At 42.8% G+C, this 24,146-nt stretch overlaps 1 protein-coding gene across 2 annotated transcripts in view; it reads left to right on the top strand.

The window, feature by feature from the left end:
• Positions 1 to 24,146, top strand: part of OGDHL (oxoglutarate dehydrogenase L) — a 109,040-nt gene that overhangs the window by 65,012 nt on the left and 19,882 nt on the right. For both annotated transcript variants that reach the window (XM_048858031.2, XM_048858030.2), the window contains exon 16: positions 11,193 to 11,320. In XM_048858031.2, coding sequence (XP_048713988.1) covers positions 11,193 to 11,320 — 128 coding nt within the window. The remainder of the gene's footprint in view (positions 1 to 11,192; positions 11,321 to 24,146) is intronic.

Here is a 24,146-nt window from a genome sequence, read left to right as displayed (position 1 = left end):
CCTAACTGCGGAGGGGCGATAGATGGCATGCACATTCCAATTCTGGTACGAGACCACCTAGCGATCAAGTACATTAATCGCAAGGGGCATTTCTCAATGGTTCTCCAGGCACTTATGGATCGTTTCACGGACATTAACGCAGGCTGGTCCGGAAAGGAGCATGATGCGTGCATCTTTCGGAACACTGGTCTGTTCAAGAAGCTGCAAGCAGGGACTTTCTTCCCATACCAGAAGATCTCCGTAGGGGAAGTTGAAATGTCCAATGTGATCCTGGGAGAGCCCGCCTATCCCTTAATGCCGTGGCTTATGAAGCCGTACACGGGGCAACTTGACAGCAGCAAGGAGCAGTTCAACAGGCTGAGCAAGTGCAGAATGACTGTTGAGTATGCATTTGGCTGTTCAAAAGCCTGCTGGTGATGCCTGTATGGCAAGCTGGACATGGCCGATGATGATATTTCTATGCTTATAGCCGCGTGCTGTATTCTCCATAATATTTGTGAAGGGAAGGGTGAAAGCTTCACTCAGGGCTGGACTGCAGAGGCTCAGTGCCTGGAGGCTGAATTTGAACAGCCAGAGACCAGGGCTATTAGAGGGGCACAGTGTGGGGCCATAAGGATCAGTTGTAATTTGGGGCTGAAAGCCACTAATATTTGTTGCTATACTTGGGATTTTAGTGCTTTTAATGCTAGGAGGTGATTGGTGCACGTGATGCAAGAAGGGACCTTAACATAATTGTATGTTGCTTTGCAGTGCTTTTTTTGCTTTCACTTAATAGAATAAAGATTGTTTTCAAACCAACACAATTCTTTTATTAAAAGACGACAACTGGAGGAGAGAGTCAAACAACAAAAATACATCAGCAGGGAGGAGAATGGGGAAAGAGAGAGTCTCCAGAGGACGAGTGGTCCCAGGACAGCTACAGAATTGTGTATGTCCAGGAGTCATACCCAACCTTCTCCTTTGGAGTACAATGCAGCGGGTGCTGTACGTCAGCAGGGCCAAACTGCAGAGGGATGGGTGTTGAGTGCAATGGGTAATAGGAGTCCACACTGCTGGACTGCGAGGAGGGAGGAGTGGAATGCTGTGGGTAGAGAGTGGAGCCAGGAGGTTGATAACAGTGGGTTGGCAGTGTGTGTGGGGCACATGGGAAAGAGTTTTGTGACAGCAGCTGCAGGGGAGGGTGGGTGTGGAGCTGCTTGGTTTGAAGAGCCAGTGTTGCCTTGAGCGTGTCAACTTGGCGCTCCATAACATTTAAGAACCGCTCCACTTCTTTCTGGTGTGCCGCGTTCTCCTTTCGTTCCCTCCTCTTGCTGTCCCGCCTTTCCTTCAATTCCTGTTTCTCAGCAGCAGAGTGCATCATAACCTCATGGAGAAAGTCCTCCTTAGCTCTTCGTGGCCAGTTTCTAATTCTGCGCAGCCGTTCTGCTGCCAATAAGGGAGGCTGGCCTCCCAAGGTCATCTCTGTGAAGTTTAAATGCAACATTTTACAGAAGCGATATTGTTTGCAACACAGACAACACTAATTCAGTGCTTTAAAACACAGCCAGTACTCTCACACCTGTCACTAACTGGCTGACCCCAGGCAAGCACACATGAGCCACAAGACCTCCTCTCCTGTTTGCACTTCACCAAGATCCGACTGCTGTGATTGGCTAGGCTCCTCCAACGTAGAAAAGAGCTCCTGGGCATGCATCTCTGACCTCCGAGTCATCCTCTGCCTCTGGGTCCCGCTCCCTCTATTTGTCCATGATTTCCTCCTCCTGGCTTGGTCTACTCTCGACTGGCACGTGAGCCAATGACATAGCCACAGGGGCCTTTGCAGTGGAGGTGATCGCCACCGAGTATTGTGTCCAGCTCTTTGTAGAACCGGCAGCTCGTGGGCACAGCACCGGAGTGGTAGTTTGCCTCCCATGCCTTGTGGTAGGCATTCGCAGCTCCTTCACTTTTACCCTACACTGCAATGTGTCCTGGTCATGGCCCCTTTCTATCATGCATAGTGAAATCTGTCTGTAGGTATCATAATTCCCATGGCAGGAGCGCAGCTGGGACTGCACAGCTTCCTCTCCCCAAATGCAGATGAGGTCCAGCAGCTCAGCATTGCTCCAAGCGGGGGATCGCTGGGTGCGTGAACCAGGCATGGCCACCTGGAAAGATGCGCTGAGACCACTGCACGCGTCACCGAGCAAACAGGAAGGGGACTTTCAAATTTGCAAAGGAATCTACGGGGTGGGGATGACCGTTTGTCACCTGAGGGCAGGGCAATGGAGTTCAAACTGAAGACCATAATTTTTCCTTAGATAAGCTTCAGTTAGGCTAGCTCCTCTTCCCTCATGCAGGGATACTAGCAATGTGGCAGAGGCTAAATCTCCAGGATTTGAGACTTGTCCCTCACATGATGCTTATATGTCTATTAACAATGGGCATTCCTGATGCCCTCCACTGCGAGGGAAAAGGACGTATCCTGGAGTGGTGTTCAGTATGTCACTTTTTCTTCAAACATAGTGGCTGCTGCTCAAGAGGGATCAAGACAGCAGAGACCTCCAAAGTCCATACCAAGAGAGAAGGACCCAACAAAATTGGATGTCTCGGGCCACAAGGTGTATTCATCTGCTAGCCTCCATATGAAGGTGGTTAAATATTCTCTCCAAATATACGGGGTTAAGTTGTCCTCCGAAGGAGTACCAGGATTAAATCTATCACGGTAGAGGGACAGTTGACTGCCTAAACTTCATTACAGGCTGTGCTGGACATGTCTGACACTGGTGTGCACTATGGCCACTGCATTAGCCATGAGGAGGTCAACATGGCTTCAGTCCTCAAGGATGCCCAGGGAGGTCCAAGCCACTATCAAGGCCCTCCAATTTGACGGCAACGAACTATTTAACATTATACAGATGATGCCCTCCATTCCTTCAAAGATTCAAGGATGGTTCTGAGCTCTTTGGGCCTCTGATGAAATGGAGAAACTGCCAACCAGCATGGCAGGGGTTAAAGAGAGCCTTTGGGCCCAGCTAGTCCCGCTCCATTATACCTGTAGCCAATGGCAGGCCTGGAGGGGAGAGAATAAGAGAGAACCTGGCTCAATCTGAATCTGACCGGTGAAGAGGCATAAACTAGCTGCCTCCCTAGGTGAAAGGAAGGGTCACTAGCCTGCCAGCCAAGGCTTCCACCAGGGAGTAAGCACTGTCTTCCCAGCCAAGGGAGACTGTGGAGGAGACCTAGGAGCCTCCAGCAACTGAGGTAGATGGGTGATTGAAGCACAGGGACATTGTGGAGTTTGGCCTCACTAAACTTATGGCTGCCTCACCCAAAGGAACCTGACACAACAGCAGGGCACTGCCCCAAGTCCATGAGGGGGTGCTACTGGAGGCAAGTCACTCCAGTGACTTGGACTATAGGGGCCACACCCCAAACTGAAGGGACAGTGGTAAGAAGTTGCCCAGGGCAGTGGATTTAGACTCCCTGCTGAGAGGTCCCCCTGTTCAGGGGTTGGCTCACATGGGACCCTGAGATGGCACCAGGTGGAGAGGGAGGGCCTGGGTCCCCCTACCCCACCACGTAAAAGACTTAGGCACCTTGCCTAGAGGTCAGGTGCACCAACAACTAGGCTGCCTGGCCCTCCAAGCACCCTGTTACAGGGTCTTTGTGTTCCAACCACAAGGAGAAAATGATCACCGCAAGAGCAGTCTTTTAGCCAGTACCTATATCCAATGTTACAATCAGCCATAGAGGACCTCAGAGCCACTGAGGGTGAGACAGATATTCCATCATGACCAACCCTCTGCTGTCTTTTCTGCTCCCTCACAGTCTAGGACTTCCCCCTGGCTGCAGGTTTGATGCCATCATTGAGAACCTGATAGAACTACCAGAGAATTTTTTTGCATTCTTACACCTCTTCTACCACCTCTGGACAGCTGCCTTTTTTATTTTCAGAAAGGCTTTTTTAGTTTGGGCTAGGATTACCTTAGATCGCTGGGTCCTGGAGATCATAAGCAAGAGGTATCCTATTCAGTTCCAGTTCCTTACCACCTCTCCCTAGTTTCTGGATCTCTTTTTTGGGTACCCTTCTTCTGACTGTTAAAACAAGTAGACCCCTTCTACAAATTGGAGCAATGGGACCTTGAAGTTCAGGAGCAGCTATTTTTATTCCTTTTTTTTTTCCCTCTTATTCAAAAAGGGAAAGGGGATTTGCACCCCATCCAGGACCTTTGACATATCAAAATCTTCATTTGACATTTCAACTTCAGGATGGTGACTTTTGCCTCTGAAATCCCCTTTTTGGATCTTCGGAGCTGGTTTGCTGCTCTCATCATGCAAGATGCCTATTTCCGTATATCACTCCATCTGGCCCATAGCAAAAACCTCAGATTCCTGGTAGGCACATCTCTCGACCAGTACAAGTCCTACTCTTTGGTCTTTTCTACAGCATCAAGAATATTCAGCAGTTCTGGCAGCTCATCTAAAGAGACAAGGGATACAAGTCTACCATTAAGTCAAGAGAGAGAAATCCACACTGACTCAGACTCAGAGCGTAGCTCACAGAAGTGGTATTAGACTTCAGGACAACAAGGCCTACTTCTCACAGCAGAGATTTCATACCATAGTAGGTCTCATCAACCAGCTCCAAGCCCACCCAAGAACATCAGTGAAACATGGCTCTTATTTCTGTGACCTAATGCACTTGTTACACAGCATGCCAGACTTCACCTATGCTCTATGCAAGAGTGGTTGAAATCTGTATCTGCCTAAGACCACCGTGCATGTGGTGGTCATGGTCCCCCAAGAAATCCTTTCCTCATTTAAACTGGTGGAAGGATCTCCTCAGATGCACGATACTGTACTCTTCTAAGCATTTCTACCTGCCAAGACTCTGGTAACAGATGTTTCCATGCGGGGTGGGGCGTTTTACCTAGATCAGCTTCAAATTCAGGCTTGTGGTCCTCTCAGGAAACTCTCCTTCATAGAAATGTTTTAAAGCTCAGAGCCAGCTACCTGGCATGCAAAGCATTCCCACCTCCTCTTCAGGGATCCACAATACAAATGCAGACAGACAACACTGTAGCTTTGCACTATGTCATTAGACAAGATGGAGCAATATTATCCCCATGCTTCAAGCGGTCTCTCTCCCGAGCCTGCTGGGAGCTGGTGTGGGGCTCCTAATTACTGCATGTTTTCAATGCCACTCCTCTCTCCCCACTGGCCAACCAAACAGGCAGGAAGCAGCGGTCTGGGTTGGAGCTGAGCCAGATGGATGGTGGCACATAGTGATACCCCCCCCACACTCCCAATCCCTGCCACAAGCAGTTGAATTAGCTCAATACTATGATTTTCCCCCCACAACAATGGGGAGGCAGAATCATGGTTTACACAGGGCCTTAGACATGAATGAATACAGAATTCGATTGCTTGACAAAATATAAGTGGTGCCCCTGTCCCGATCTGACTCTCAATGGAATAAAATCTTAATGATGTATTTAATTGAATCCTTTGATGCGAAGCCCATTGCTGGTAGTGGATGAACTAGCAGCTGCCCTATGCTTAATTGTGATTGCCTACAGTAACTCACGATGAACCAATTTGGCCTGTTAGCCTGTTTCCTTCTGGTATGCAGCTCCACATGTTTCTGCTTAACTTCATTTACTATCAGACCTTTGAGGCTTTCTTCTCCCCCTTGTTCTTTTACTGTCATTTTAACAGAATCATTGGGGCAAGCATTTTTTAAAAAGAGATACTTTCAGTGGATTTATCTTCCTAGCTTCAGTGTTAGGATCTGTTTTCGTAAGGTGCTCAGCACATCCAGGGAGATGCTCAGCACCCCAGCTCTCCTTAAATTCAGGTAGGAGTTAAGGTGCTCAGTTCTTTGTAGAATCAGGGCATTATTCAGCTCTCTTAAAGTGATGATTAATATAGTGGCATTCTTGCATAGACCTGCAACAAGGCAACATCCTGATTCTGTAATATAGCTTGTGGGATAATTTTCTTTTTAGAACAAACAGCCTGATTTCAATGCAAGTGTAAGGAAGTAAATAACTTAGTGGCTGCATAGCCACATAGGGTATGTCTAAACTGCAGCTGTTGGGTGTGGTTCCCAGTGTGAGTAGACAGACTCAGTACTCTAAAACTAGCAGTTTTAACATTGTGTCACAGGTAACCACTTGGACAAGCCACCTGACTCCAAGCTCACTTGACCCCCAGGGTCCAAGCTTGGATGCCAGCCTGAGCTGCAATGTCCATGCTATTTTTAGTGCATTAGCTTGAGCGGAGCTAGTACACGTCTGTGTGATCACACTGGGAATTGCACCTGACAGCTGCAGTGTAGACATACCTATAGGGAACACAAAACCACTTGCTAGTTTAAATGACTTCTCTTAAGTGACAAGAGGCTCCTACTCTATCTGATTATAGCACTGGAATTTATTAATCAGCCTTTTGGAAAATCAGGGCTGTTGTGTGATTTTAAAAAAAGTAATACAATACCATTTATTTAAATATTTTTGGATGTTTTCTACATTTTCAAATATTATTGATTTCAATTACAACATAGAATACAAAGTATACAGTGCTCACTTTATATTTATTTTTGATTACAAATATTTGCACTGTAAAAATGACCAACAAAAGTAATAGTATTTTTAAATTCACCTCAAACAAGTACTGTGGTGTAATCTCTATCCTGAAAGTGCAACTTACAATTGTAGATTTATTTTTATTACATAACTGCACTCCATAACAAAACAATGTAAAACTTTAGAGCCTACAAGTCCACTCAGTCCTACTTCTTGTTAGTCAATCGCTCAAACAATTTTTTTTTACGTTTGCAGGAGATAATGCTGCCCGCTTCTTGTTTACAGTATCACCTGAAAGTGAGAACAGGCATTTGCATGGCATTGTTGTAGCTGGCGTTGCAAGATATTTATGTGTCAGATGCGCTAAAGATTCATATGTTCCTTCATGCTTCAACCACCATTCCAGAGGACGTGTGTTCATGCTGATGACGGATTCTGCTCAATAATGATCCAAAGCAGTGCAGACCGACGCGTGTTCATTTTCCTCATCTGAGTCGGATGCTACCAACAGAAGGTTGATTTTCTTTTTTGGTGGTTCAGGTACTGTAGTTTCTCCATCAGAGTGTTGCTCTTTTAAGACTTCTGAAAGCATGCTCCACACCTCATCCCTCTCAGATTTTGGACGGCACTTCAGGTTCTTAAACCTTGGGTGCTATCGCTATCTCTAGAAATCTGATATTGGAACCTTCTTTGTGTTTTGTCAAATCTGCAGTGAAAGTATTCTTAAATCAAACAACATATGCTGAGTCATCATCTGAGACAAGGATAACACAAAATACATGGCAGAATGCAGGCAAAATCGTGGAGCAGGAGACCTACAATTCTCCTCCAAGGAGTTCAGTCACAAATTTAATTAATGCATTTTTTTTTAACAAGCACCATCAGCATGAAAGCATGTTCTCTGGAATGGTGGTCGAAGCACAAAGAAGCATATGAATGTTTAGCTGATCTGTGATGCCATGTGAATGCCTGTTCTCACTTTCGGGTGACATTGTAAATAAGAACCGGACAGCACTACCTCCCATAAATGTAAACAAACTTGTTTCTGTTATTGATTGGCTGAACAAGACGTAGGACTGAGCGGACTGCTAGGCTCTAAAGTTTTGCATTGTTTTGTTATGGAGTGAAGTTATGTAAACAAAAAAAATCTATATCTGTAAGTTGCACTTTCATGATAGAGATTGCCTACAGTACTTGTATGAGGTGAACTGAAAAATACTACTACTTTTGTCATTTTTATAGTGCAAATATTTGTAATAAAAAATAAATATAGTGAGCAGTGTACACTTTATTTTTTGTGTTGTAACTGAAATCAACATATTTGAAAATGTAGAAAAACATCCAAAAATATTTAATACATTTTCAATTGGTATTCTGTTGTTTAACAGTGCGATTAAAAATGTGATTAATCGTGATTAATATTCTTAATTGCATTTTTTTCATTAATCACATGAGTTAACTGTGATTAATTGACAGCCCTAGTAAAAATGAAATAACATAAATGCTTGTGGTGTTGAACACTAAAGTCTTCCATGATCATAACTGTTTGATTTATGGTAGCCTGCTCTTGCTTTACTGTTAAGCTCATGTTTGCCTGCAGCAGCGGGAAGGATCTGTCAAGTGCTTTTGCTAGAGTGGCATGACTGTATATCTTAATTGCAATTGATTAGGAACAGCTGGACAATATGGAATGAAATTAGAAAGTACTCCCAAAAATCAGGCTAGGTCATAATATATCAAATGATGGTATTTAAAAAGAAGTGTGGAAAAAAAATCCCTGTAGAAATTTGTACGGCTTAACATGTAATATTCAGACTGATTTTCAGCAGGGGAAAGAGGCAGAAACATTTTCTAGGCATGGGGGCACAGCTAAGAGTCTATGTAGCTTTAAATAAATCTTGTCTGTTGTTCACTGATTATGTGACCTGATGTGTTATAATAAATGTGTGTCACTCCCATAATCATTAACAGGAGTTTCCCAAAATTCCCATGCATTGATATTAGAACAAGTCCTTCTACAAGAGATTGAGGAATGAGCCTTATATCCAGACATGCCAAACCCTTGAAAAAAATGCAGAAATTGGGCTTGTTTTTGGCTTAATTAGTTTGTGAGTTGCTTGTTGGCTAGTTTTTGGCTTGTAGCTTGTTGCTTCTTTTTTTTGATTGGCTCCCGGCAAGGGGGGAGAGAGTCAGGGGTGCACAGCAGGCCCACCACAGTCCCAGGCTGCACGCTGAGGGGGTCTAGTATCATAGAGTATTAGTTTCAGAGTAACAGCCGTGTTAGTCTGCATTCGCAAAAAGAAAAGGAGTACTTGTGGCACCTTAGAGACTAACCAATTTATTTGAGCATAAGCTTTTGTGAGCTACAGCTCACTTTATACATACATCCGATGAAGTGAGCTGTAGCTCACGAAAGCTTATGCTCAAATAAATTGGTTAGTCTCTAAGGTGCCACAAGTACTCCTTTTCTTTTTATAGAGTATTGGGATTCTTAGGGATTGGCTTGTTTTGGCCTTTTTTTTTTTTTTTTAAATTGGATTAGCTTGATTTTTGGCTTATTGTGAAAGTTGGGGTGTTTATTTACCATGTGAAAGTTGGCAACTGTGATTGTATCCAGTGTACCCTTGCTTCAACCTGTGATTACTATAAAAATCAAATTAAGTAAAATTTGAGAGATATGCAATTAGTATTTTAGAAGTACTGTATTGCTATAATGAGAACATCAGGGCAGTTGTTCATTATTGTTTTTGCTATCTTGTAGCTTCCTAAGGTGTTAGCAGTAGTGTAGTCAACAGTACTTTCCATAACTGTTTGGTTCACACCAGGACTCAGCCATATCTTTCTGGTGACACTGGGCAACAGAGGCTAGTCAGGGATCTGGAACAAGATACAAAGGGTTGTTCCGTATCCAGCGGCCTCCACGCAGGATCCCCATTATATTAATTTTAAGAGTCCTGTTTCTTCTCTGAGGGGACACTATCCCATTAGCTCTCACTAGTAAACATGCAGATCAGCTAAAAGAGTAGAATTTATAATGAGCCTTTTACTTCCCACCTCAGCACTCCATATTGTTTATAATTAGCAGTAGAAAGGGAGCTGGATACTGCTGCAGGTAAAAGTACAGTCCCTTTCTCTTTCAGCACCTAGGAATGAGGGAGGACAGGGGGTAGAGGGAGGGAACCTGAATCTGCATCAGCATGAAGAGTTGCAGAGAGACTGCCAAGGGTCAGTGCAACATCAAGACGTGATTTTTGTGTCTGTATAATTCTGATGAAGTGGCTCTCCAGCTATGCTTACTCTAGTCAACATCTACTAGGGAACTTAATTGTCTTCCCCAAAAGCATGCCATATATTAGTTTTATTTTCCCCTGGTGGGTTTCAGGGGTAGGGGAAGGGAGGTAGTATCAAGAGAGCATTCCTGCCTCAGAGCTACCCTTTATCCTGTTTTTAGTGTTGTCTTCAATAATCCCGCCTGTCCCTGATTTTATGCTATTAATTAATTTCTATATAGATATGAGAGCTGTTTTGCTAAGATGCATTAGAACAGAGGACTACAGAAAGAGTCTGTCTCTAATTTGTTCAGCATCAGCAGCTACACAGCACATAATAGCTATTATCAGTGTAATAGCCCTCCTTACCTTAGTGGTTGTAGAACTGAACATATTGGTGTGATTCACTCAGTCAGTCTTGCTCAGGGAGTTAATGGATTACAGTAATTACTTCAGTCATCTCTGTTTTGATAATGTTCCTTGGTGCACCATTCTAATGCTGATTAATGAAGTTCTGGAGAGCTGTAAAAGGTGGGAATGGCAGTGTAAAGTGAGGAAGAGGATGCAACTGTTCTAAGTCTTAGTCCTTAAAAATACTCAATAGGTGATACTTTGCTGTAAAAAGACAAACCACTGTCATTTGAGTAAGAGGACTAATAGAATTTCACAGCTCGTTGTAATTTGTGAAATGGCTACCTTCTGTGCAATGGTGTCCATCTTTCATGTTGTTTGGAGTGCAGAAATACACCAATCTAGCTTCCATACCTATTACCTAGCAACAAAACTACGGTATTCTATCTGCTAGAGAAGGCATAATGCTATTTTAATAACTGAATATTAACTGTAAAAGATCTTCTAAATTTTTATTATTTTTACAAATGTTTTTAGCAAAAACTGCAGTGATACTGATGCATTTTCACAACTCTCTAATCTCTCCAGTGTCGAAAAACCAACTGTGAATAGCCCGTGAAAGAACACTTATTTTTATAGGCTTCAGAGTAACAGCCGTGTTAGTCTGTATTCGCAAAAAGAAAAGGAGTACTTGTGGCACCTTAGAGACTAACCAGTTTATTTGAGCATGAGCTTTCGTGAAAGCTCATGCTCAAATAAATTGGTTAGTCTCTAAGGTGCCACAAGTACTCCTTTTCTTTTTACTTATTTTTATGTGAATACTCTACCCTTATGTATGGTGGTACTTCTGTGATTCAGACAGGAGCTATAATGGTGTATAGAAGAGGTAGTTCCATTGAAGTCAGTTGCCAGGACATATTAATTTACCTCTTAAATCTTAGAAACTCTTTGGGAACATATGAAAAAATATAGCCAAATAATCATTTGTATCTACATCTGTTTGTAGCCATCGCCACCATGTACTCCATGATCAAGAAGTTGACAAGAGGACATGTGTTCCCATGAATCACCTCTGGGAACAGCAAGCCCCCTACACTGTGTGCAATAGCTCCCTTTCGGAGTATGGAGTTTTAGGTAAGTCTCGGAAAATGCCTGGGAAGTTTTCTTATGAAGTAAGATGTCTCAAATGAGATCTGGAAATTGATGACTGCTAATTAAAAGCAATTTTGTTTAAATCATAAATTAAAGATGGTTGAACCTGCACCTATTGAAAGGTTCTGTTCCGCTAAGATTTCAGACATTCAGATCTTATCTGAGCCTCTTAACTCTTCCCTTAGATTTCTAGTACTTCCTGCAGCTGGTCAGACTGGAAATGCAACAAAAACAACTTTTTGTTGTAACTTAGCGCTTCTGTTCTAACTTAGCGCTTCTGTTCTAAGTAGTAACGAGCCGGGCAAGGGCATGAAAATGAAATAGTGTGACTGCTAATCAGTTTTTTCTTTTTATTGAACTACCTGAAAAATGTTGTTTGTCAAATTTACTCTAGTAATTTTGTTTGTCATTTGTCCTTCCTTGATTAAGGTGGGGTTTTAAAAATTATTATTACAACTAATAGCTGAGAGCTCTTGCTATTGCACTGGTGTGGCAGTGGGTGTAGTAATCCACCATCTGTGCTTTCTCTCTCCCACAACCAATGCAATCATTGCATGCAGATTAGCTGCAGAATAAGGGTAGTGATTGGTTGTGTTACTTCTGATATCACTGGGGTCTAGGTCTCTTGGTATGGCATGCATTCCTTGCTGTGGCTGTACACCTCATGGGTGTAATTGGTACAGTCAGAATGGCTGAAAATTTATAAACTGGATGGTAACGGACTTTGAAATCCAGTGATTTATTGAACTGGGTCATATTCTGAACAAAAAGAGCTCTCAACTATGCTTGTAGCTATTTCCATCACTAACAGACTTTCTAGGTTTTAGAGACACAGATAGTGACAATCCTGGAATCTTATTATGTAGACCAGAGGTGGGCAAACTTCAGCCTAAGGGCCGCATCCGGCCCACGAGACGTTTTAATCTGGCCCTCGAGCTCCTGCCGGAGAGTGGGTCGGGGGCTTGCCCCGCTCCGCGCAGCTCATAGAAACAACAGCATTTCCTACCTCCGGCTCCTACACATAGGGGCAGCCAGGGGACACCACACCCTGCCCCCACCCCAAATGCGGCCCCTGCAGCTCCCACTGGCCGGGAACTGCAGCCAATGGAAGCTGCAGGGGCGGCTTCTGTGGACGGGGCAGCCCACAGAGCTGTCTGGCTGTGCTTCCGCATAGGAGCCGGAGTGGGGATAAGCCACTGCTTCTGGGAGCTGCTTGAAGTAAGCACTGCACAGAGCCTGCACCCCTGACCCCCTGCCCCAGCCCTGATCCCCCTTCTGCCCTCCAAACACCTCAGTCCCATCCCGGAGTACCGTCCTGTACCCCAACCCCCTCATCCCCAGCCCCATTACAGAGCCCACACCCCTAGCCGGAGCCCACTCCTGTATCCCAACCCCCAAAAAGTTTGCCTACCCCGATATAGACCCTAATCCAAATTTTGGCCTTCTGTGATGGACCACGATTTGGTCCATTGTGTCATTTTTTAAAAAAATGACACTAAAATATGTAAAATGGACTGGAAAAGTTTTGTTGGGTTTTTTAATGTTGAGACTGATGACGACCATGCCTACAATATCATGCATACAGGTCTGCTCAAACTGTAGCATCATTACACACCTGCTGTAAAAATGCTTTCTTCCACTTCTTCTTCACCACTGTTCCTGTCAGCTGCTTAAAACCTAATTGTGCATGGTGTGAGGGGAGGAAAAAAGCGGGTGCGAATTCAGAAATCCTACCAGAGAATAGTTGACACTGATCACTAAAGGAGCATAGAGCTGAAACACCCCAGGCATCTATCTTATACAATTTTCTGTTAAAGACTAATGGTAATGGTGAAGTCATTATATTTAAAATCTATTTTAGGAGAAGGCTGTTGGGCAACATATGCAGAAATTCATCAGCAAAGATTATGGGGAAAAGAATTGTGAAGCTGTCAGAGTCCAAACTGAAATTAAAATGGTTCAGAATATTCCATCTTCTCATGTATTAGCACTTTGAAAATACACCATCTCTACATCATAAAGCAGTGGGGTTCTTTTGAGGGTATACACTTGCTAAAGAGGGATTTTAGCTATATAATGTGGCTTTGCAAATTTATTAACAACTTGATGAGAGGCGGTGCTATGAGTAAAATCATGGATGCCTGGGAATATAGATATAAAAACCTGTTCCAACCTTATGTGTATTGAGTGCTATTCCAAATTTACTACATAAATTGAGATCACAAATCTTTGTTAAAAATTGCATTAATCATAGTGAATCAAATGATACTGCGGCACTGGCCAGACATTTCACCTTCAGCTGGGGGTGAATGGATGACCTCACTCAGACAAGCTGTAGGTGGCAAGAGGATGATATGTGAAGCACAAAATAAAATTGATACATTTAATAATATATCAAGAAGCTTTATTGGCTCTGTGGATAAATAATGAAGAACTATTACATATCTATTTCACAATTCAAATGAAAGCAAAAGGGAAAAAATGAAGAGTTAATAGATAGCAGTGGCTTATAATAAGATTATCATCTGTTACATGGATATTTGGCTGTATAAACATCTTGAGGATTGTATTTTAATGTGTGTTTGTCATTTAGGTCTACAGTGTTAAAATTCAGATAGAACAAGGCAGCGTGGTTAGAGCACAGGCCTAGGAGTTGGGGGTTCCTGGGCTCTTCTGTGTTCTTCCCCTGACTTGGTGTGTGAGCAGTGATGGGACACTTCAGTGTTGTATGCCTCAGTTTGTCTCTCTGTAAAATGGGTATATTGATACTTACTTGAGATGGACATGAGGGCAGAATTTCATATGGGATAAGATTTTTTTTTTTGCAATCCTCTCCTATATTTTTGCTCTATTTTTTTTTAATCCTGTACGTTTTTAAATGGTGCACTAATTCAAGTTCTGTAACAAGGGAAGTGGTTTTGTTTGTTTGTTTGTTTGTTTTAAATAAATTCACAAATACTTAGCCAAATGTCTGCTTTTGAAAAAAGTGAACACTGAAGCAATATTTTTTTAAATTAGCATAGCGTCTTCTCTCATCTAGATGGAGACACTCCGGCAGATCAAGGTACAGCCTTGTATAATATGACCTGTCAAATCTGATGTTTCCAGGGTGTGACAGCGGCAAGGAAACAATAATGGAACTCTTTTTATACATTTTAGAAGGGCAGTAAAAAAATTTGTTTTGCAATTCCTCTGAAATGTGTGTGGATGAAGGGTACTACATGAGCACAAATTAATATTACTAATATTGATATTTTAAAATAACATAATTTTAAAAAGCCGTAGTTATGGCAGTCTCCAATAATGAAGGAAACAAAACGGGCAGAGCAATTTACAGTGGGTGAGTGTGACAAACCAGATTTTTGTAATTAGAAATTTTTATTAGAAATTCCATCTTGTATGTGAGTGGGTTAAAATTTTAATATAATAAAGTCCTTTCCCTCTTTCTTTAGCTGTAATGACTTTAATTAATTTTGTTAACATTTACCATATATCATGGCGCTTGGAAATGTTTACCTTTGCAAATATGTATTTATAGAGAGAAATAGTTTTCAGATGAGAGAGCTCCAAATGGATGTTTACCTCTTTTATTAAGAACTTTGATCAAACATAACTTCTTTATCATTCTAATCCATTTTGCCAGTAACATTTTTAAGGAAAGATTTATTTTTTTTTGAATGGATAGTTTATTAATGTAATGTCATAGCTTCTAAGTGTTCAGAAAGCTTTGTGCACAAGGAATAGATTCTTCCTCAGGAGAGAAATCAACACCTTGTTCCAGTTCAAGTTGTATAGAGCTAGAAATAGTTATCAGTGTTATCTTATGTGTTTTTGAAACTTTAAAGAGTCTGTTTTAAAGGTTAATATTCAAACAAAACTGTTTTGTAAAATCACTCCTGTAAAAACAAAAGAAAAAAACCATTAATAGCCAAAGACAATATATGGGACAGAAATCCAACAACAATTGCACAGACACAGGATTAATTATTCTAGTCCATATACAATTATTTACTCACTTCACAAGTTGCAGTAGGACTGCAGATATTAAAGCAGATATATTGTATCTTGCTCATGATCATGGTATTTGTGCCTCTAAATCAAGGCCTTGCCTACGTGGGATAGTTGCCTCAATTTAACTTAAATCTCTGTGTTAAACTGATACAAATCCCTATGTGGAAACTCTTATTTTGGTTTAACTTACGCAGGATGCTGGTTGGGTGTCGGTTATTTCTGCAGTATTTGTTTGATTATTAGAGAGTGGTGGAAAAGAGGGCTTTCTATGCAGAGTAGTTAGTGACTTCTGCTTTCTGGGCTATCCTCTTCTGAATGCAAAGAGGGGGGGAAATGCAAACTTTCCCAGTCTGAGGATTTGCTGCTTCAAGAGAGGAAGATGGAAGGAGGAGCAGAGTTTTTGTTCTAGGGTGACCATATTTCCCAAAGGGAAAATGGGACACACTGTGGGGATAGCCTGAGGCCCCTCCCTCTCCCCGAGTGGGGGACTGACCCAAGTCACTCACCGGAGTGCCATCCCCGCTCCCCTTACGAGGCAAGGGGTGCTGCTTATCTGAGCCGCCCTCCCCTCCTCCCCCCCCCCAGACTGGGAGTTGCTGCTCGCCTGAGCCTTGCCTGCCCCCACCCTCCTCACGCAAGGCTGGCATCACTACTCATCCCAGCCACACCCATGTTCCTCAATTTTTTGATCAAAGTGGGCCTTTGGCAAGAGCAAATGGGACAAAGGCCCACTTTTGCCAAAAAAGTCAGGACGGCCAGGACAGGGCTTAAAAAAAAAAAAAAAAGACTGTTCCAGCCAAAACGGGAAGTGTGGTCACCCTATTTTGTTCTCCCATTACCGCTACTGCATGCACAACCACTGTTCAACAAGAAGCTTTGGAGTGGTTGTCCTGGAAGTCTCTAATATTGCAGTGTGGCTATGAAGGAAAAAGGAGTTATTGTGGATTTAATTTGTGTCTGTGTAAACATGCAAGAACTCAAATCATTTTGGGAATTTCCTTAGTTTCTGTGGATTAGAGGTCATTAAGTAAGAATGGATTGAATAGCCTGCATGACAATACCACAAATTGTTTCCCTGGCAGGTGAAGAAGCAGAGAGCTGGCACCTGTTCAGAGCTGTGAGGTCTGCGCCAAGTTATTGCTTTCCCTGTTAGGAGTACCTGGGGTATAATAGCTCCACTAAAATGATATTCTGACAAGACTGATTTGCCTTAGTGATAAAACCAGAACAGGCTAGTTACTTTGCATTTTAAAAAGCTATTTGTTTTCAGATGCAAAGTGAGAGGGATGTGTACGTTTAAGGGTTGTATTCGGAGCACTTCTTCTACTGTTTTAGATTTTGTTTGTTACAGTGCAGCCTAGTGGATAGGGCATTAGACTGGGATGTGGCAGGTGTGGGTTCAATTCCTGGCTCTCACTAGTCTGCTGCTTGAACTTAAGCAAAGAACTTCCCTCTCTGTGCCTCATGTACCCATCTGTACATTAATTGAGATAATAATACTAAACTTTTTAAAGTACGTTGAGATCTAAAGATGAAAAGCACATATAAGAGCTAGGCATTACCATTCTATTAACCTGGGTGTATTGTTTTAGTTATAGCTGGATTATTGCAATTCAATTAGTCTTATAAAGATAGTATTTTACCTGCAGGTTATTCCTTTTCAGCAATAGGGAAGTCTGGAAGCATAACTGAGTTGCTCTGGGAAGGTATTAAGCTAGGGTTGCCAACTTTGTAATCACACAAACCGAACACCCCTGCCCTCCCCTTCTCTGAGGCCCCGCCCACTCCATCCCCTCTCCCTCCAACACTCACTCTACCCCATCCTCACTCACTTTCACTGGGCTGGGTAGGGGTGAGGGCTCCGGCTGGGGGTGCAGTCTCGGGTGAGGCCGGGGATGAAGGATTTGGGGTGTGGGAGAGGGTTCCAGGCTGGGGCAGAGGATTAGGGTGTGTGGGGGGAATATGGGCTCTGAGCTGAGGGGACAGGCTCTGGGTACGGCCAGAAATGAGAGGTTCAGGGTGCGGGAGAGGGCTCTGGGCTGGGACAGGGGGTTGAGGTGTGGGGGTGAGGGCTCTGGCTGGAGGTGCGGGCTCTGGGGTGGGGCTGGGGATGAGAGGTTTACGGTGCAGGAGGGGGCTGCGGCCGAGGGGTTTGGAGGCGGTGAGGGCTCTGGCTAGGGGGTTGGGCTCTGGGGTGGGTCTGGGGATGAGGGATTTGGGGCGCAGGAAGCGGCTCTGGGCTGGGGCAGGGGGTTGGGATGTGAGGGAGGTTGCGGGGTTTAGGCTCCAGAAGAGATTCTGGGCTGGGGCAGAGGGTTGGGGTGGGGGATCCTGGCAGTGCTTACCACAGCTCCCAGGAAGTGGCCACCAGGTCCCTGCAGCCCCTAGGTGCATCAGTGAGGCTCCGCGTGCTGTAGCTGCCCTCGCACCAGCAGGAAGCTTGTCTAAGCCCCGGGCTCCTGCTGCACCACCAACCGGACTTTTAACAGCCCCTTTTCAACCAGGCATTCTGATTGAAACAGGACGCCTGGCAACCCTTTATTGAGCAGAAGGCCAGAATATAGTTTCACCAGTTTATCTAGACATGTTAATAGAGGAAGAGAGCAGACATAATTTACAGGCCCCTTATACACACTCAGCCTACTAATACATATTCATTTGTTACTTTAAATGTGTTGGTTTTTTTGCGTATACTTCCATCTTTCTTCATTCTCTTGAACCTCCACAGGCCTCTTATTGATGATATTCTCCTTATGGGAGTATGGTTCTCTCTGTTGAGCTCTGGCTGGATACTGGCTTCATGATTCTAAGACTTTCCCAGAGTCTCAGGTGCCTCAGAGTCATAGAATCATAGAAACTTAGGGCTGGAAGAGACCTTCAGAGGTCATGTAATCCAGCCCACTTCACTGAGGCAGGACCAAGCATACTTAGATCATCCCTGAAAGATGTTTGTCTAACCTGTTCTTTAAAACCTCCAATGACAAGGATTCCACAACCTCCCTTTGAAGCCTATTCCATTGCTTAGTTATCCTTATAGTTTTGACAGTTTTTCCTAATATATAACCTAAATCTCCCTTGCTTCAGATAAAGCCAATTACTTCTTGTCCTACCTTCAGTGGACATGGAGAGCACTCACTGACTGTCCTCTTTTTAGAACAGCCCTTAACATATTTGAAGATTTATCATATTCCTTCTCATTCTTCTTTTCTAAAGACTAAACGTGCCCAGTGTTTTTAACCTTTCCTCTTTGGTCAGGTTTTCTAAACCTTTTTGTTGCTCTCCTATGGACTCTTTCCAATTTGTCCACATCTTTCCTAAACAGTGGAGCCCAGAATTGGACACACTACTCCTATTGAGGCTTCATCAGTGCTGAGTAGATTGTGTTGCCTTATGCTGGGAAAAGACAAAACTCCCAGACACATGAGATTTGAAGACAACATATAGACCACTAGAGACTCCTGGACCTTCTTAGGCCTGGAGATGGAATTCAGTATGATTTTATGGTTGACGGGGAAAGGTGAGGAAGAATATTAATCTATTGATTTTAAACTTTTTTGGAAGTCTTAAAGGTTTGAATTCATTTTGTCATTTGGATTAAGGCTGGTGCTTAGGGCTTTCTGAACCATTTTGTTCCTAGTGAACAATTATAAAATCCTTTACAGCATAGTAGTCTGAAAGTCCACAGTACCTTTCATTGTGAATGATCCCTATGTTTATGTAGAGAGAGCTGCATATCCGTGGTGAGATCATTATCTCTGTGTTGGAATATGGCACTGCACCATTTTTTTAGTAGATGAAGAGAGAGCCAATATCATTATCCAACTAAAACTGCAGCAGGAAATAAGGTATACAATGTAAAAACTGAGGGCCAGGTTCTTACAAGACCATATAGTGGGACTGTTGGAGGGCATAAGGGGGCTTCCCCTACCTCTTGAGCATCAGTATTTCCATGGTTCAGAAACCAAATAGATGTTGTTGATCTCACTGGCTTTTCTGGGCTGTATTCAAGTTAGTGATTTAAAAGAGAGCTTGTGTATCCCAGTACCAGTCCCCAGTGTATTTCTTTAAATCTAGCAGCAAGTCTTTCCTTATGGTTTTCCGCTTACTCACATCAGACTAATAAGTCATGTGTGGCCATCTCAAAAACACTTGCTAGATTATTTTAATTTTCATGCCTTAGGACACTTGAAAATCATATGAATTAAGCTGCAGCCTTACTTTTGTTACTTGAAAGATGCGAGTTCTTGGGACAAGTCACGCAAACTGCTGTGGGGAAAAACACAGAATGGGTTGTGCAAGTTGACACTTTGCTTAACACCACCCTATCCCTGCTATAATGACAAAAGAATGATCGAGAGAGCACATGGAACAGAACTAATAACTTGCACTTATACCTTGCCTTTCATCTAAGGATCTCAAAGCACTTCGCAAACCTGAAATGAATAAGCCTCACCCAATGCCCTTGTGAGCCTGGTAAAGGATACATATGTGTTGGGATCATCTGAGCCTCCCCTTAAACACAGCCACTTCTGGGGTACAGTATAACAGTGTTTAGTGGTGCACAGCTACATTAAATAACAGTTTAGGACAGGAAGCAAGGAAGAGTACCATATTCATTTGAAATTTCAAGATAATATTGGTATACAGAACTTAATTACCTGGGTCAAAATTTTGGTCAGGAGACAGGGTTAAGCTCCCTATGCTTATTAAAAGTTGATGACCACAAGCGGTCAGGACTTCAGTTTTATGTCTCTTCTGAAAGTTAGACTACCCCTGTCCTAGTAGAGCACAGCATATGTGCAAATAAGCCTTGAACAAATTAGCCATATTGCATATGTTCTCAACCATGTCACCCAATCAGCAGAAATAGTCTCTTAATGTTTGTTTAAAATTAGAATGGGATTCAAACCTATCTGGGGAAATTTGTTTTGTAAATACCTTTGGGAACTTGCAGTGAAGAAGTTATACAGGCTTTACGCTCTTTGAATGTTCTTAGAGACAGCAAGACCACACAGAAAAGGAGGGCTGAGGTTTAAAATGTCTTTTGGAAGATAGCATTGTTGGGGGTGAGGATGGGCAGCTAGGCCCATCCAAGGAGATTGAATTGAAGGGAAAAGGCCAGTCCTTCTGAGCCTTTAGCCTTCTTTTGGCAAGAAGAGAACAAGGAGCATCTGTTGGAGTCATGGATGGGCCGTTCACAGAGTTCAGCACCACAGGGACATAGTGGTTCATCAACTTTCTTTCATCAAGTTGGGTCCAAACATCTGGAATAGAATTTCCATAGGAACTGTGCATAAAAAGTCACTTTCCAAAAGTGGATACAAACAATATAGATCCATGTATAAAAGGATTCGTTTTTAGGATCTCACTTCCGCTCCCCCACATCCCGTTGACATAGTCAAGTTGTCCTACACATTCATCAGCCTTCCAGGAGAGTGTATATACTGCTCATCCCAGGTAGAAGGACAGACTTGTGGATTGCAGGAGTGACCATTAAAAGTTTAGACATAAATATCTTTGGTTTATGCATTTCTAACTAACTTTCAAAAAATCAGGTGATATATGGCAAGAGGATGTTCTTGTGGTTAAAGCACTACGCTGGGACTCAGGTAATCTAGGTTCAAAACCCAACTCAGCATAAATGTCCTGTGTGATCTTGGGCAAGTCTCATCATCTTTTCCCCGTATGATCTCAGTTCTCAATCTGCAAAGTGGAGAATCCCCCACTCCCATCCTTTGTCTGTTTTGTCAATTTAGATTGTAAACTCTTTCACAAAAGAATTGTCTCTTTGTATGTGTATGTACAGCGCCTAGCACAATAGGACCTCAAACTTGGTTTGGGCCTCTAGGTGCTTCTGTAATATCATTAATGTATTCTTGCAGTCCCTTGGTTTCTCTAAGACTTTATGATCTAAAAAAAGAGAAGTAGGAAATTGATGCAGAGTAATGTAAATGGTAAGATGAAAAAAACAGAATAAAAGCTAAACAAAAGGGAAAGGGTTTATTTCAGTGGAGGTTAATCCTGTATTGTTCCTACAGGGCCAAGTTCATAGCCATGTGCTGATGTCTTTAAAAATTAAATAGTCCTATATTATAAGTGCAACATGCGCCTCTCATTTGATTCTTAATTGTAGTGTTTTCAGTTTCATTTTATTTTAAATCCTAATCTAGTTCTTGACACAGAAGAGTATCAGAGACTCAACATTTTAGTGCTGCTAAAACCCCCTTTCCTCCCTGCAGTGGTGTAGGTATGCTTTGCCTGATTTCTATATCACAGCACTCTGTGAAGCAATCTGCATATCCAATAAATTCCTATAGGAGAGATGATCCTGGAGGGCCTCCAGTCACCATGGTGTAAATCACAAATGACAAGTACATGAAGCCTATCACTGAGCACTTGCTGATGGGTTTTGAAGCAGTAGCCTACTGTGTGCAGAGAATATCAAGATGCCAAGTTGGTCTCCATCAGTCAGCATGAGTTTCAGAGTTCCTAAAACTTTTCTAATTAAAGGTATAAAGTTTGATCATAGCCAGAAATCGTGATTGCAGAGGTTTCTTTGTATGTTTATTTCATGTCTTCCCTATAGGTCTCTCACTTTCTTGGCTAATATTGCTTGTTAAAGAAAAATTGCTCCTGGATTTTACCCATGTGCAGTGTTTTTAGGGGAAGATTTTTCAGAGGCCAAAGGGCAGTTAGGCGTCTAGTGCCCATTGACTATCAACAGGAGTTAGGCATCTAACTGCCTTTTGTGCCTTTGAAAATGTAACCCATAAATGTAAAGTTATACCAGTTCAATCACTTACTCTTGTCCAATATTTTAGATCAACTGTAAGTATAGAGGGGCCTAAACTAACACACCAGTTTTAGACACACACACAGCCTCCAAATGTGAGTTGGTTTGGCTCTGCAACTTTGGTTTTTTTAAATGGGATTGTGCACTAGTAACATGGTAGAAGCTGGTGGTAGTGGGGAAGACCCAGAATTGGGAATGAATTTAGGTTTTCTGTAACTTCAGGTGTGCTAGCTTTCTGCTGGGCACATGCAGGCTACATTGTAGAATAACCTTTGTGTTGGTCTCCGTGTAACATGCAGCAAACTTAGGAAAAGACAAAAGGGGATGAAATGAGGCAAAAAAAAAAAAGGGGGTGAGGTGGGGTTTTTTTATTGATAAACAAACAAGAAAGTGGGGATCAATATAGACAGATCTCACAGGAAAAAGACGCACTCTCACTTTTCAAATCTCACTATGTAATTAGGTATGCAGTGGAATTGTGTAGCTGTGTTGGTTCCAGGATATTAAAGAGACAAGGTGGGTGAGGTAGTATCTTTTATTGGGCTAACTTCTGTTGGTGAAAGAGACAAGCTTTTGAGCTACACAGAATTTTTCCTTTGGTCAGTGACCTGAACTCTGAGGGGCTCGAAAGCTTCTCTCTCTCTCCAACAGAAGTTGGTCCAATAAAAGATATTACCTCACCCACCTTGTCTCTGAGGGTAATTAGGTTGCAGAGAGAGAGTGTGTCTGTACAAGGAACAGAAGTCAGACCAAGTTGTCATGTTTTCAGTTGGTTTCTTCTCAGGTCTTTGTTTCTGAGCAATGGTAAGTGTACGTATCCAGAGAATTTTCTAATAAAATCTGTGGACAGTAGAGACTGACTATACCAATTTGCTGCTCTATTTGGTATGTGTTGGATGGGATGGCTCTCTCATCTTACACTACCATTATTTAAGATAAATGCTTAGACTCTGCATGACTTCAGCATAAGCAAACAACTCTTACAGATGTCCTCTCTAAACATAGTGAACCATAGTCTCTGTCAGTCATAGCCCTGTGAATCCATAGTAGCCCCAGTGGAGTGACCCAGCTTTGCAGTGGTGAAACAGAGGGTAGAATTTAACTTCTTGGTTTTAATTGTTTCATTCTGTAAGTGTTCGGTATTTTAAGATGCAGTTGGTTTTCATGGTTGGCTGCCAGTGAGCAAGTGCTACACAAGTACAGTTAAATGTGAAATCGTTGAAAATAACTTGGAGTCAAGTTGTACCTGGCCTGTCTGCAGGTGTGAACGGGAGCAGAGGGCACACAGAGCCTTGAACCTTTGCATGGGACCCAGCCATTAATCTAGTGCTTGCACTCCTGAGGCTAGCACTGCCTGTGATACTAGTCTGCCTAAAGATAACAGGGATACAGAGTTGCCATTGGCTTCCTACCCCTTTACACATGGAGGAGAGCTGGATCTACCCAGGCTAGAGCACATACTGCCCCCGTCAAAGGATGCAGCAAAAGAGTCTCGGGCCCACGCTTTCTGGGGTCTCTGAAGAAGCTGTGGTACAGTGCTTCCAGCAGCTCCCTCTGGGGCATTGCAGCTTCACACCCTCTGTACTGTGGAACTGTGCTTTAAAAGTGCAATTTTACCCTTTGACTAAGCAGAGTGGTCTGTCCGTCATATCCACTGTCTTCACCTTGTATTGCAATTTAGCCTATGTGGCGTCATTCTTCATTGCTGTAGGAATATTTATGCTCTCACTAGTTTTATGACCCATGTAAGTGGGAGCATTGGAATTTTGAAGGAGTGGATTTTCACAAATAAGCCATTAACTGTGGGACATAAGTAGGGGAAAATATCTTGAAGTTAAGATAGGTCATTACAAGGAGATTATTATTACATGCCTTGTATTTAACTGTATTTTCACGAACTCTGACTCTGCTTGAAATCTTGCATTTTAAAGCTGCACAATAAAGCCCTGTAGCAGATGTAAATACTCTAGCAGTTTGCAATTAATGTGTCTTAGCACAGCTGCT

Source organism: Caretta caretta, chromosome 7 (genome assembly GCF_965140235.1).
Source record: "Caretta caretta isolate rCarCar2 chromosome 7, rCarCar1.hap1, whole genome shotgun sequence".
Classification (NCBI taxonomy): domain Eukaryota; kingdom Metazoa; phylum Chordata; order Testudines; family Cheloniidae; genus Caretta; species Caretta caretta.
This window is presented reverse-complemented; position numbering and strand designations above follow the sequence as displayed.